This window comes from Rhodnius prolixus, unplaced genomic scaffold, assembly GCF_049639745.1.
Source record: "Rhodnius prolixus isolate KJV_2025 unplaced genomic scaffold, Rpr scaffold_12, whole genome shotgun sequence".
In the NCBI taxonomy this organism is placed as follows: Eukaryota; Metazoa; Arthropoda; class Insecta; order Hemiptera; family Reduviidae; genus Rhodnius; species Rhodnius prolixus.
This window is the reverse complement of record NW_027411635.1, coordinates 6,930,100-6,946,378: the sequence shown is the minus strand read 5'-3', so window position 1 is coordinate 6,946,378 and position 16,279 is coordinate 6,930,100. Positions and strand designations below refer to the sequence as shown.

The 16,279-nt window shown below is 33.0% G+C and overlaps 1 protein-coding gene across 3 annotated transcripts; it reads right to left on the bottom strand.

Moving 5' to 3' along the window:
• Nucleotides 1-3,563: 3,563 nt before the first annotated feature.
• Sgf11 (SAGA associated factor 11kDa) lies at nt 3,564-15,895 on the bottom strand. Of its 3 annotated transcripts, none has more exons than XM_074142734.1 (8): nt 15,797-15,895; nt 15,160-15,350; nt 13,799-14,042; nt 9,199-9,344; nt 7,939-8,026; nt 4,455-4,569; nt 3,922-3,981; nt 3,564-3,850 (listed from the first exon to the last, which is right to left on the bottom strand). In XM_074142734.1, exons 1-8 carry the CDS (start codon nt 15,811-15,813, stop codon nt 3,839-3,841), a joined length of 873 nt encoding a protein of 290 aa, XP_073998835.1. In that variant the 5' UTR covers nt 15,814-15,895; the 3' UTR covers nt 3,564-3,838. The 3 variants fall into 3 exon arrangements, with proteins under 3 accessions (XP_073998835.1, XP_073998837.1, XP_073998836.1); XM_074142736.1 differs by having other exon boundaries at nt 15,160-15,399; nt 15,797-15,817; XM_074142735.1 differs by lacking the exon at nt 15,797-15,895 and adding an exon at nt 15,499-15,639 and having other exon boundaries at nt 15,160-15,399.
• Nucleotides 15,896-16,279: the final 384 nt, after the last annotated feature.

The following is a 16,279-nucleotide window of genomic DNA, read 5'->3' as shown; positions in this document are numbered from 1 at the left end:
TCCAGAATTAAAGTAACTACTTTCTTTCCTAACCAAGTCATTAAAATTAAAAGATTTATTGGCGTGGTTGGCTCATTAAAGAGGGGTTATTAGGATAAGAGACTTCTGGTTAATGACCGAATCTATCAATGCCTTAGCGTCTTATAAAAATCTTCACACGCTACTAGAATTTCTCAAGCTCGTTCTGAACTTAGAAATAAAAAAAAAAATAGTCGATAATTTTCACTTAGATGTCTCAAGGGAGTACTTGGTTCCAAATAAAACAGGAAAAATAAAAACACTGCAGGTAAAAGAATTAATTCAGATAAAATTTAACAAAAAGAAAGAACAATTTTAATTTGTATAAAAAAAAAATATATCACAGAAACAATTTTTTCACACCACAAAATACTTTTAAAATGTATTCAACAAAATTTCGATATAAAATTCGATTTTTAAAATATGAAGTATTTTCAATGCTCCTCAATTGATAATAAAATAATATAAAGAAGATTAACACGTTTTAAGAACATAAAAATTTATTTTACAACCAGTCTTATTTTATATGCAATTTTAAAATTAAAAAAAAAAAATTAGGAATAAAATTTTGAAAAAGGATGATACTTATACTACAATTAATACATTTTTTAATAAATATTGTTCTAGTTATAATATCAAGTATGTTTTCAATCAAAACAAAATAAGTAAAATTCTTTATTACACATTCAATCAATATTAAACACTATTACAATGAAGTACAAACACTTTTCACCTCATTTTATTGAGTATTCGTCAGGTTAAAAAATTCTCAACGAGGATGATTTTGCACCTATCTCCTGATTTACACGGCACTTTTTGTACGAAAATTTCGCTTTTATGCAGTGCTTTTATAACTTTATGTAGCGCGTGCTTATTTATTCTCTAATTTTTAGGTCGTTAATGTCCTAAATGATCTTCACAAAAAAATAGTCTACTATCAGAGAATGAGTAATCTCAGAAAGTAGAGAAGAAGCATGATGTAAGTGGAAAAATTTCAAAAAAATTACTTGAAACTGAATACAAACAGTAACGATGATGAACTAGATTAAAATGATTTAGTTAACATGATCAACGATAGAAATGATTATAACATGAGCAGGCTGTACAAGAAGTCATCCTGAACAAAAGTTTGGTAAAAACAGGTTAATATTTTATAAAATGACCCTAATGTCCTAAGGTGCTCCAGTTTCAACGTGACATTAATGAACGGTTAGCTCAGTGTGCCAAAATCTACAAGAAACTAAACACCAAAAGCATTTGTTTTTAATTAATTATTTTATAACTAAGACTGTCCAATTTGGAACGTCACTAATTTGTCAACCATTAAACCAGACTAGCCTCAAATGCCATCGAAAGATGGAATTGAAATCCCAACAACCAAGATGAACACTTTTTAAAAAGTTAAAAACTATTTATAGTTTTAAACTCTGAACAAATCTTTTATAATTTTGCAGTTCTACTTTATGAAGTGTTTACATAAAATGAATTTAAATAACTTTAAAATATGTTAATGAATTACCTAATACTTCTTGTTATTCATTTGTACTTTTATTTTTATTTTACGTTGAAATAAATGAATTTTACTATCAGCACGGTGTTCTATCATGATTTTAATTTTCAAAGAGGAACCTGCCCTTCATGTTTTTAATTACTATTTTTTAATCGGCTTAGAATTTGACCTTTTTCATATTAAGTTGAAGATTTTAAAATAACTCTAATGGTTGGTGTAACTTTTTGAAATGGAAGATTATAGACTTTCTAAAAGTATGTTATTTGAATTTACGAGAACCCTATTTAAAAAAAAAAAAATTAACATTTCTGATTAAACAGATAAATATAACTGGTATGCACAATCAGTTAATATGCAAAAAGAATTCGGTACGGATGCTATTTTAAACCTTGAAACACCCAAAGAAATTGCGCGTGATATTTCTACCATAATTATTACTTACCAATGTTATTCACGGAACAAAGATTTAAGTCAGTTGTTTACATTTAGCTATAATCTTTTTTATTTTGATTTTCATCAAAATGATTATGTGCTCAAGGCTATGGAACTTCTGATCTGCATTTTAACTTGAAGCGCTTTATTGCTCTGTTCAAACCATCTGGCAAATATATATCTAAATTTACTTTTTATTTCACTTGTTTGATTCTTGTTTTATTGATTTTGTCAAAGATGAATTTAAGATAAATAAAGGCAACTCGCCGTGAAAAAGTTGTACAACTTAGATCAAGGTATACTTTGATTCCTATCCTTCATGTAAATCGAGGAATAAGTGCACCACCACCTTCCATGTCATTTCAAATATTTTTTAGTATGACTTATATGAAAACACATTGTTAGGATTTGTTCCTCGCGAGGTATTTTATAATTTTTTGAGCATTTAAAATATACAGGATGACTTAATTTAAATTAGAAAGAATTAAAACTTGGAGGTGAACACATGAGCACGATCAAGATATCATTTAAATAATTACAATACGAGCAAACTAAATGTCTAAACCTCAAATTGTTATATAATATTTTTGTAAGTGTAAACGATTTATATTAATGCGGTTACATAAAATACCAAAGGTAGAACAAGGGGAAGTATTGCGGCATTCGTTTGGAAAAATATGAAATAGATAAAAATTTTAATTGAATATTCACATTACTTAACCTACATTCGTAAATCCATAAGTAGGCAATGTTTATTTTGCTCCAGATTGTGAATTTAGAAATACCTTGCACTCTCTAGAGTAAATAATAAATATTTCAACAAATTATCCAGGTCTATTTTCAGCACAAAATTTTTCTATTCTCATAGAAAAATTGAGATTATTGCTGCTTATTGGCACAGGGGGTACATTATTACATAGATCAAAGTTTCGTCATTTTCTTTGTCTAATTTTTAAAAACCACAGAAAATCACATTACTGCTCCTATGGGCTACCTCTAACATTCTTTGCTGTCAGCTGACAGATATCACATCAGACGTTAGTAAATTTCAGTTTCCTCCCTCAGAAATTTATTTTCCTCAGATAATGTTTCTTCAATGTGACAATATCCGCTCTGGTAGTAAAATTGTTCGAGTCTAAAAGCATACTGAACGGAGCCATTAACTGCACCATTGACATTTTTCCGACTTCTTGTTCTGTTTTTGGAAACATCTTTTCTCTTGACCCAGAATCTGCTTTCTTTTACTTATACTTCTAGCAGATTTTCAGGAGAACTTCTGTTTCTTTTTAAATTTCTTTCCGTTTTTAGAAACTTTTACTCTTTAGAAACAGAGTAGCTTCTTAGGCTATTTGGCATTAATTGTTACTTAGTTAATTGGTTTATAATGTATTATTTTAAATTATTTACCCTTTATTTAACGAATTAATGAATTTTAAGCCCGACATGTAGATAAAACTTATTGTAGGCTTTATTATGAATGAAAATGTCTAATACCAGATACAAAATAAAATATTGCAGTCCACAATAAATCAAAGTCCTAATGATGACACACAGCTAGTATATGACCCACTATTTATTACTAAAAATTAAGAATTATAACATTTATTTCACATTTATCTTAAAAACAGCTCGATAGTATTATTTCTAACTATGCAACATTGATTTCCTCTTTCTTCGCAATACGTGCCAAATTTCATTACTAACAACTATTGAGAACTGTAGAACTAACACATTCAAAAGACATGATTTTCACATTAGCGCATCTCGAACGAGACTTCAACTAACAAACTACCTATATTACACAAGAAGAAACTTCTTTTTTTTTACTCGCCACAACTTGCTTATGACTGTCCGACTGATTCGCTATAAAAGCATCTATCATCGCAAAATCTGTGAAAAAAATTATTACTTATTGAATTAGTTAAATTTATTAAAGGTACGAACTAAAATAATGAATTTACCAGGGAATCTGATTCTTCTGAAAATCTGGAGTTCTTGGTCAATTTTCTTTTTGATTTCACCTGAAATAACAAATTTTCTAGTTTTAGTTAACCAAATGTGTGCGCTTGAATTTGATCAGATGAGATACGTGTAAGCAATTCAGTTGTTTTTATTTTTCATGATATAACATCGGTGCACTACCGGCCTCCGGACAGTGTTCTCTCGTTAAAGATAACTCTGTCCATGACCGGGCAGTGAGCAGTAAGAAGCTCCTAGGAAGAGAAAATCTAAGGGCCAGCAGCTGGATTCTATAGAATTGTGGTTGAAGATTTTGACCAAAAGTCTATTGTCATTAGCATCTAAACGAAACAGTAAATTTAAACTTATACAATTATCCGTTCTATATTATGTTAACTCCCTCCATCCAGTATTCCAAACATCCAATTTTATGGTACTCCGGAGATCTTTTAAGAGCTTAAAGAAAGTTGGAAAGGCGGTATACTATGGCGGGCATACCAATATCAGTACTGTGGATTCAATATAAAGTAGTTACCCTGTCTTTTCTCCGCGATGCAGATCCGGAAGACGTCGAGTTTGAATCCGCAGGAGATGGTGTGGTCGAGGTGTCTTCGGCCTCTGTGTCCAAATCTGGCACGCTTTTTTTTAATCTGAAACGAAATAATTCTTTGAAATACTTTTTTTTTACAATTATGCTCTTACTGCTTCAAATTCCGAATTGAAATTTTCTTCCAAGATAAAAGTTTTGAAGACTCCTTAGTCCGAAAAAATGGGTTTAGAGAAAATTGTATGTCTATGTTTCGCAATTCAATGAATGGAATATTTAACAAGTTCTAATTCGTTTAGACGCTACCAAAACTATAGTAAAGTTTGGCAAAAACTATCAATCCGAATTTTACTCAGTCGATTGAGACCCAATTTTCTTTAATCTTGTATACAAGCTAAACAATATACGCCAATTACATTTGTCTGAGCTGCTGTATGCGACGAATTGGCCATCATTACCTAACACGACCCGTACCAGGACATCGTCAGCGTCCCAGATTGAATTCTTTGCAAAATTTATAGCAGCTAATCTTCTATTGTTGCCCTAAAAGATAAGGTAGATGGCTCTTGGAGTTACTGGAGATGAGAGCAAGAGACTGGAGACACACTGTATCCATAATTCCAATAGACATAGGCTCATAACAAGGCTCAGCTATCAGCGGATTTAAGAAGAAGCGTCAAACTTCGATGGTAAATTAAAGCTGTTCGATGGCCTGAGAAGTTTATTGACGCTATCTTTATTGATTATTGGTAACGATTAAAAAAAAATCATTAATCCAGCTGACAGCCCCACAGTCGTTGTTCAAAAGAGCTAGCAGCTATTTATAAGGGCTATTTTCACTAATTGATATTTAGTGTTAATGTCACATGCAGAAGGTTTTTGTCTAATGTCAGTTGGCCTTTGAACGGTGTAAAGTCCTGTGTAGTTTTTTAATTTTTAATTTTGTTTAACTTTTAATTTAAATTGTATAAGGTTATTTCATATTTTCAATACATTCAAAGTGCTTCCATGAAAACTTTTAAAGATAATTTGTAATTATTACTGCTGCCTTTAAGACTTAATGTAGGTGTATCAAATAAATATTAGAACTGACGAGCCAAGCAGGTGAGCTACAAGTTGGAGCTGTGCGTGTATGTGTAATGAGTAGTAGGAGAACTTTTTTCCCAAGTTATCGTCATGCTTCACTCTTCAGAGCACTGTATGAAATCAGAAACCAAAATTATGTTCATAAGAAATAAGTTTCAGCAGAACGATTCTTAACCGACTTTTTTATAAGTTACATTACAAATTAAGTTGGAGTTGATGGCTGATTTGCTAAGCTCAAGAGGCCAAAAACAAGAAAGAAGAAGAAGAAAAAAAAAGTTGGAGTTGTAGATTAAGTAATTAATTCGGACTGAAATTTTCACCCAAGATAAAAATTTTGAAACCTCCTAAGTCCGAAAAAATGGGTCTTAGAGAAATTTCTATGCATATATTCCATTTATATAGATATACAGAGTGATCCATTTAAAACGCACCAATCTCAAATAACTTTTTAGGAAAGCGGAATTTCGAAAAAACCCTCGAAGTAAACTATATGTTTTTTCGGTCGTTTTCAAATTTTTCACCCCCGATGCTGTATCTTTATTTTTGGCGGAGTTACGGCCAAAAACCCAATTGGGGTTTCATAAGGACCACTGGTTTTGACAATGATTATGAAAAGTAAATAAGAAATGTGGAAAATGACGTTAACCCCGTTTCGATATCCCTAATATTAGTCGAGATATTTAAGTTACAATTTTATCTATACGTGAACGGTTTTCGATATTAATTTTCCACCAGAAATACATGTTTTACGAGGTCCTTATGAGGACTAACTGCAAAAAATGTTATTTTTGACGCAAATAACAAAAATAATAATAGTTGAAGATTTTAAAATATGAAGTGAAATGTAATGGTTGTGGGTGAATCAGGATAAATTAGTTTTATCATCAAATAAAAGCAACCATCACATCATTTTAATGAAATCCGTACGCAAGACTTCTTGAACTGTGATTACGGTAACAATATCTTGCCAGGTTGTTGGTCTAATGATTAAGAGCGTGGCTTTGTAAGTGAGAGATTACCAGTTCGAATGATTCGAACTGGGGATCACCCACTTACAAAACCACGCTCTTGACCACTACAACACCCGCCCCTCCCTGGCAACATATTCTTACCGCAATCGTAGGTCACGAAATCTTGCATATAGGGTACATTAAAATGATGTGTTGGTTGCTTTTAGTTGATGGTAAAACAAATTTATTCTGACTCACCCATAACCATTACATTGCACTACATTTTTAAAATCTTTAATTATTATTATTTTTGTTCTTTGCGTCACAAATAACAATTTTGTAGTCAGAGGACCTCCCAAAACGTGTACTTCTGGTGGAAAATTAACATTGAAAACCGTTCACGAATTGATAAAATAGCAAATTTAATCTTAAATATCTCGACAAATATTAGGGCTATCGAAACGGGGTCAACGTCGTTTTTCACAATTTTTTATGTAGTTTTCACAATCCTTGTCAAAACCAGTGGTCCTTATGAAACCCCAATTGGGTTTTTGGCCGTAACTCCGCCAAAAATAAATATACAGCATCGGGAGTGAAAAATTTGAAAACTAGACCAAAAAAAAACATATAGTTTACTTCGAGGGTTTTTTCAAAATTCCGCTTTCCTAAAAAGTTATTTGCGATTGGTGCGTTTTAAATGGATCACCCATCATGGATTCTATTCAGTGAGTCACCATACAATGAGCTGTAAAAATCTCCTAGAAAAAAAAAATCTAAGGGCTAGCAGTTGGATTCGAGCGCGGGGTCTCCGCGTTAGAATCCAGTATTCGCTAATCGCTGAGCTAATCCTTTCCCTCATTAATTGTTTTATTACTCTTGTAATTATTTAATTTTAATTTTATTTCATTTACTATTATTTTTGTTAACTTAACTAATATTGATCAGTCACTAATATTTGCATAATATAATCACATTAATTCCACAGTAAATCTAACATACTTGGCAAGGGAAAGAGAGGCAGACATACAGGCTAAAATGGGATAAAACCAAATCAGCTGACTCTGCGTCTAATCCTCCAATGAAAAAAATATTACAAGAAGTGCAGTTTTCGGAAAAGACTAAGAATAAAGATGAGAGGAACGCACTGCACTCGTACTCTTCGTGCAAAACAGTAATTAAAAGCATGCTACAGAGAAGCTCTTGGAAAAGAGAAGAAATAAAGCTGAGGGCTATAATTTTAGAGGGACTTTTGGAGAAAGAGTGTCATAACTGTAAAGTGCCATTTCAACAAACTATTTGATTCTAACATCTAACATCAAGTAATAAATTGTGTCCAAAATATGAGGTTGAAGAAAATCAGTTGCCCGAAAGCTGATCACCATATTCAAAACAATTTTTTAAATGCTGAGATAAAATAAAATGAGACATCAACTTACCTGACAGAAGATATTGGAGATAGCTGCATTTTTGTTGAAGTCAACCAATCAACGCATTCTTCTTTACTGCGGCAATCATTTTTATTACCTGCAAGAAAATACTTAATAAGTTAATTTGAAGGATATATCAGCTTATTGGCTGAGTTCGCATTCGGAATTTTTCCCTCTGCCGTAAGAAATTGAAGTTAAATAATTATTTATTGTACAAAAGAAAAAACGTTTGTTATTCACGTACTTAGTATTGCTTTTATTTAAACTTTAGGATGCTGTCATTATGAAAACACTCATTCATGCAACTCATATTAAGGGGCTCAATAGCTGCGTCAGTTTAGAGCCATGTTAACTGAGCTTTTATTAAAAAAGAGCTTTTATAACTTCTCCGTGATAGCCTAATTTTGCAATCCTCTTAAAAGCGGATGTTTTCCTCTCTCGCTCTCCCCCAATATATATATATATTTTTTTTGTCCTGGAGAGTTGGGCAAGTATCCTTCTTATATTACCTAATATTAAAAAAAAAAAATGTCCAGCAGGGGTGTAATGTGAGTCCTCTTTTATTCTTGTTACTTTTAAATGATCTTAAAGAAAATTGATAGGTGGAATTTGGTTGAACAATTATAATTTAAAGTTACTGCTATATGCACAGATATTGTTTTTTTTCGTAATTGAATAGTAATTTCGAGTGACATGAGATAGGGTTTAAATAATAATAATAATAATTAAATACGGGGCGAACTGTTAGACCTGAATTATAAACCTTACATTGCTCACTATGTAATTTAGGGAAAACAGAAAACGTCTTCCATTTTCTTGGCAGCTGCGCTATTTGAAGAGATTTAAGGTTTAATTTCAGTAAAGATTTTTTCAGAAACAACAATGGTAGGTTATCTTAATGGAAGTAATTACTTGAGTTTAATAGGTTTTATTAAAAGAGCTGTTAATTACAGGAATTTTTTGGTTTTTCATTTTTAATTTTAAACTAATAAGGTAATTTAATTTTGTGTACTGTGTTTATCTGGCTTATAAATATGATCTATAGAAGTTTTTTGTGATTCTTTTATTTTAAGTAATGTATCCTCAATTAAATTTAGTATTGCAGCACTTCTGGCAGACGACAATACTTGTACTAACTGTATTTGTTAATCTATTGATGTATCTAATTGTAAAATAAAGTACATTCATTCATAATTAAGAAACAAGATAGACTTGTCCAATTTCACTTTTTACTTTGTAATTTCTCAGACGAGTTTTCGTATTTCTTACCTGGTTTAAAATCTTTGTTTATTAGTTTATTTGATCTCTTGGCACCTTCTTTTTTCTTTTTGGGCTCAAACTTTTTTATTATCTTATTTTTTTTGCTCCCAGAATTCCAATCTTCATCGTCTTCATCGTCAGATAGCGCAGCGTAACTACAAATCAACACGGAGCACAGAATTATTATCACTGCTATTATCATTTTGCAAAAGAACATTAGAAAACCATCATAACATTGATGTAAATGCAATATAGATTGTATAGAATAAACAATTGAAATGGAAGCTCCTCTAGATATAATAAAGGTTTTAGTTAATAGATAAATGTAAAGATCTATTTCTGTGATAGGCTTCATTTCAAGGTCCATGAATTAGTTTCAGTTTCGCTTATATTGATTAACATATTTAGATAAACAATGTGTTATCACATAATTCTTGAAGAAATAGACTGAAGACCACCAAGAATGAATTCATTCTAGTACCAGTTAGAGAATTTTGATTTTTAATAATTGTTAAATATTTATTATGTATAACACGATTTATTAGGTAAACGAGGGTCGTTTGAAAAGTCCGTGCAAAGTCAGAGAGATAGCACTACTGGCGCGTATCGAGGTTATGTTTAGTTAGTAGCATCTCTTGGAAGAACACACACCAAGTTTCAGCCAGATCGGTCTATTTCTTTGTGTTTGGCATTCGTTTGAATCGAGGAAGTCGAGTGATTTTCAAAAAATGGACAAAAAAGAATTTCGTGTGTTGATTAAACACTACTTTATGAAAGGCAAAACGCCTCAGGAGACTAAAGAGAAGCTTGATAAACATTATGGTGACTCTGCACCTTCGATTAGAACAGTTTATAAGTGGTTTCAAAATTTTCGGAGTGGCCATATGGGCACAAGTGACGCTGAATGTTCTGGACGCCCTGTTGAGGTTACTACTCCAGAAATCATTGATAAAATCCATGATATGGTGATGGATGACAGAAGAGTGAAGGTGCGTGAGATTGCTAGTGCTGTGGGCATCTCGAATGAACGGGTACATAATATTTTGCATCAACATTTGGACATGACAAAGCTATCCGCAAGATGGGTGCCGCGATTGCTCACGCTTGACCAAAAACGAAATCGTGTGAAGTGTTGCAAGGACGGTTTGCAGCTGTTCCAGAAGAATCCGCATGACTTTAAGCGTCGTTTCGTCACTGTGGATGAAACATGGATACATCACTACACTCCTGAGACCAAATAACAATCTAAACAATGGGTTACCAAGGGGGAATCTGCGCCAAAAAAGGCGAAGACCGTTCCTTCGGCCGGAAAGATTATGGCGACTGTCTTTTGGGATTCGCAAGGAATAATCCTCATCGACTATCTGGAAAAGGGTAAAACTATTACAGGTGCATATTATTCATCGTTATTGGACCGTTTGAAAACCGAGCTGCAAGAAAAACGCCCACGATTGGCCCACAAAAAAGCCCTTTTCCATCACGACAACGCACCAGCTCACACCTCAGCAGTTGTGGTCGCAAAATTAATGGAAATAGGGTTCCAACTCGTTTCACATCCCCCCTATACTCCAGACTTAACTCCCTCGGACTACTATTTGTTCTCCAATATGAAGAAATGGCTGGCGGGAAAAAGATTTTATTCAAACGAGGAGGTGATTGCAGAAACGAATGGCTATTTTTCGGACTTGGACAAATCCTATTATTCGGAAGGGATCAACAAACTAGAGCAGCGTTGGACGAAGTGTATAAACCTAAAAGGAGACTATGTTGAAAAATAAAAAAGGTTTACCCCAAAAAATTAAGTAGTTTTTATTTTTGCACGGACTTTTCAAACGACCCTCGTAATATGCTAATAATATCGTATATTAAATTTAGTATGTTTAACATAATTTAAGTCAGTAAAAAAGGGAAGGGATTACGTAAGTGGTTAGCGCACACTGGATTCCAACGCGGAGGTTCCGGACGCGAATCCAGCTGCTAGCCCTTAGATTTTCTTTTCCTAGGAGCTTCTTACAGCTCACTGTCCGGTGATGGACAATGTTATCTGTCCGGACGCCGGCAGTGCATTGAAAAAAGCTCCGGGCGCCAAAGACCTGATGTTGACGCACCTTAAATATTATTATTAAAAATAGTATATTATGTTTTAATTACACTGCTATTTTTGCCGTTGTCATTTTTATTTAGTTAAAGAATATTATTGTAACACATATTTTATCGATATTACTTTACAAATTTTTAAATAAGTTTTATATTTCTTTTATGATTAAAATTCAAGACATATTTCGGAACTTTTAGGTATAATTTGACCTTTTAATTAATTGATGTTCTTTCACTTGTGAAAGAAATTTTAATTAGATTTTAGGCCGCAACTAAATATTTAAAGAGAATTGCAACCTTCACAATAATATTAATGAGAGCTGCATATTACATATCTATTAGAGTGTTTAGCATGCCTAAAGATGCCTCATTAATCCAAATCTAACATCGACATAAGGTTAAAGTGAATCGCAACCTTAGGAGTCCCACTATACAGTTAACTACAGGTCTGAAAGTTCCGTAAAGAATGTCTACAAAATAAGTCAATATTGCAATCTCCTACCTCTGAGATGGGCCAGAAGAATTAATTGTTAACTAGTAGAAGATATTCATTCAGTCTTTGCAGTATTCCAAGTAGTCCTTCTTCAATAGAAATATTTCTAATGTTTATTAATTTTTTATTTGTATTTTAATTGTTTTTAGGGAGCTGTCATTTCAGAAGTCTCTATTCCCAATGTAGAAGTAAATTTTAAGTTGTCTAACAGCGGTTATTTACTAAATTTAATAATTTTTTTTTTAAGCATTATTTCCTGCTCCTGGAAAGTAAATTTATTAGTGTGTGAAGTAATACCTGAATTGGAATATATGCAAAATAAATAAAGAATTATGCTCTATATATATTTATATAAATATATATATATTAATATATAATATATTATGCTCTATATATTTTTACATAAAGTAATATTTATTATTATGTAGTGTTGAGTTAAAAAAAAAAAAAAAGTTAAAATGTCAAGGTTTTGAAATATTCAACGTCTTCAAGTATTACTCGAAATGTAGCATCTTATACTTGATGAAATTAAAATAGAAAAATAGAAGCGGAATATCGTTAAAAACTGAATTAATCTTAAAATGTAGGAAATTCATAAAGCACAGTCAAAGATCGTTTTTCTAAATAAAAAGTTCCATTTTTTCAAAACAACAGTAGATATATATATATATCTTGCCCCTTAACGCCCTTTCAAATACTCAATTTAACTGTCAACGTTTATAGAAAATGGTGTCTACGTCGAGATATTATAGTTTTTAAAAAAAGTTTACATCTGCTGATGTATGAACTGCTTCATCTAAATAGAAAAATTGAATAGGCAGACTTCCATCAACAGCGAACTACCTGACAATGGTTTAAAAATTCAACAGAAGTGTTACTAGCAATACTACCACCAGTTAGAAAAATGCGCTAGAAGTGTGGGTTTGAAAATTAACAATGAAAAATCTAAGTACATTATAGCCTCCAGGTTTTATCATAGAAGAGGACAATTTCCGGTCATGAACCTAAACGGTACAGCATTTGAAAATGTTAAAGCGTTTAAATACTTAAGAGCCATATTTATCGAAATAGGGCAGTTTAAACCGAAATAAAAGAAAGAACAGCTGATGGAGATGGAAGTAGGTGTATGTTTGCGCTGAATAACATCCTCTCAAAAAATATCTCTCGTTATTATGAAATGAGAGTTTATAAAACAGTAATACGGTCAGTTGTTGTGTGAGGTTGCAAAACCTGGACACTAAATGTGAGCGACAGTAAGCAACTCCAAACAGTAGTGTGTAGCGGCCCCAAACGGTAGTTAGGGAATAAAAAGCATCACGGAGCTTAAGCAATTATACGGATCACCAGATTTGGTTGCTGAAGATAAAGCAAGAAGACTGGAACAGCTGGGACATATCGAGAGAATGTATCGAGAGAATATCGAAACCGACCGGAGGGTAGACGGAATGTAGGAAGACTTAAAAGGAGGTGGACTGAGGAAAAGAAAGAGGACCTCAGAGAACTGGTAATCAGGCAATGGAAAAAAAAGCTCTGGGAAGAAAAGCTTGGAGAACTATTAATGTGGTGGTCAAGGCCCTACATAGGCTGTAGTACCATAAAAAGAAGAAGTTACTAGTAATGACTAAAAACACTGTTAGTCCTAAGTACGCACTACTGAAAAAGCAAAAAGCAACTGCAGGATAGCGCCGTGTAGATACTCCAAAACAGCTCGCCAGAAGAATGGATACTTGCCAACTTAACTTGACAAAAATGCAATAGAACTTTTTGTAATCCTAAACTTGGCTTCATCCGATTATCAGTTTTTATCAATAACTTTCTTAGCGAAAAAAAAATCAAATTTACATAGTTGAAACTGGAGCCCTTTTATGTTGCGAACCCAAGGAATCGCCGGCAGCAAGGTAGCTTACATCAGTAAATAATGAGATATATTTTTTAAATTAAAAAAATCTTAATTAAAGGTAATAAAACAATTGAAAAACGGTCTTTTTTATAAACCCTGCTATTTAAATAATTACTTACTTTGAATCTTTTGAATTAGTAGCTATTCGACGGGAAGCGATTCTCGAACTACTGCGACCAATGCACATGCACTTTTCTAAATGTGGAACGAATCTAGACGCATTAATTGGATGCGTACAATTTGGACATTTTATGTCCTCAATTTTTTTCTCTATAATATCACTAGATAATTCAATTTCCCTATTTAATGCATCAGACTTGTGTTGCTCCTCGACATTAGTGGGATAAACATGGTCTGCATAACCTGTAAGGACCAGAACAAACGATATAGAGAATCCATGTAACAGTAATCAGAAAATACAATAACACCTAGAGTGAAACACATACAAAAACTTTATTTTACAGAATAAAAATCTAGATAATCTTTCTTTAAACTGAATTCTTGGATTTATCCTTAAATGGAAGCACTTAATTGACTTCCCATAATAATTGACATAAAAATAATCAAATCAGCTCCCAAGAACCAGCTAAACATTTGGGAATTTTTTAGACAAAAAGTTGGAAAAAAACATGCGGAAGAGCATGGAGATGCACAGAATCCAGATTATGATTGGAGATAAAACGGCATCATATGCGGTTAATCCCAGGCGGTTTTGATAAAAACGCATCAAGCTTACATCCTTCCCTTGTTGAAGTATGGCATGGAAATTCTCTCAGCAGCTTCTAAAAAGCGATACGCAAGTCCCAATAAGGTCAAGCACGTACACTGAGGTTTGTAATTGGTGACTCGAGAAATCTGACAGTATTTTCCTTCACATTCTTCGGCATAGACAAATGACTAATACAAGAAAAGATGGAGGAATTGACAGCTTCAGTTCTGGGCTTGATGCATATTCGCTACTCGTACTTTACTGTCAATAGGTTCTCATCAAAATCCTAATGGATCTGCCGGCAAGGGGAGGGGCATTGTTAAAGTGAGATCCTTTTTGAGAGTTTCTTTAAAGGAAAAGGGTGCTTCGAAATTGCTCAAGCAATTTTTACAAGGAAATTGAGGCTGAAAACTCAGCTGTGCTGGAACTGGTGTCCTACGGCTAAGATAAGACCAAAGTCTTCTTTAGCAAAATACGACTTGGACTTAACACATGTTCGGAAGATAACACTCTCTCATTTAGGATGCTTATTTGCACAAAGCAACAATGTATAAGTGTCCATTTCTCAGATTTGTCAACGACCTGCCTTAAATGACCAGACGGATAAGAAAAAGTCTGTCAAAGGAAATTAGAGAAAGTTGACACCATCACTTTTTCCTTAGAGTCTCTTTTAGTTTCTAGTAAGTTGCATTGTCATATAGAGTGTTCCTTGTTTTTAGAATATATACTTATATACTATATTTAATAAATAGTTAAAACGGTGAACCATACCTTTAACTACAGCGCGATGATACTCCGCCACGACTTCTAACACAATTTCATCCACTAACTGATCCACTACCATGTGCGAAGCATGATCAGCATAACTCTCGTCGGTTAAAAATTTCGATTTAACTTCTTCTTGGAACGTTCGCAGCTTAGTTTTTGAATACTCTTGAAGATCGTTGTAGTGGAAACTCATACTAAGGAAGTGTGGATCATTAGTCTACAGTTGCAGTTCTTTACCATATACTACAAAATTTGCATGAGCATTATAAAAAATATCATCGAAGAGAGACATGTAGAGTAGGAAAGAAACTTTACTGTAAGCTGGAGCCACTTTACACAAACCTGATAAACAACCTTTCTGTGAAGAGTCAATGTAATATGTAACCTAAGTTTTGTTATGAGGAAGCCACTTTAACAAACATGGATGTACACAATCTTTGAGAAGAGAGGAAGTGTAGGTGTGGCAGAAGATTTGCTAAGCGGCTACATATCAACAACCGAAGTCTTCTAGCTCTTTGTTATTCAGTTTTTACTAGGATATTGATTTATTAACGACAGAGAAAATAATGTTGATTCATCACCTACTTCATAAAAAAATCAAACAAATAAAATAAAGTATAAATGTTGAGCTTTTTTAAACCTTGAAGTGATTTCCATTATATAAGGAACAACAGAATGAAGACTCGATACAAACACTAGCGGCTAATCAACACAACATTTAACAGTACTGAGAAAACCTGAAGGCATCCTTCCCTAGTGTTATAACGGTTTGTTAAATCGAAGAAATTTTAAATCGATATATCGGTTTATAGTAAACACAGCAAAAAATTAAAGGGCAACTGGAAGAAGCCCATAGTACAACCTGTTTTAAGGCTGACAACAATTTGTTATTAATGCAGAGACCAGAGAGGTGTGTTAATAGTGATGGGGAAAAGAAGTTATGCCAATTTAAGAAATAAATTTTTACTCAAGACAAAACTTATTAAAATTATGCAAATATTTAAAAAAAGTTAATAATGAAAAATTTGAAATTCTTTTTGATTGCGTGCTCAGTACCTCGTATTGCTACCGTGAGCTTGAATAAAAGCATGCATACGTCTTGGCATGCTCATTATTAGGCGCC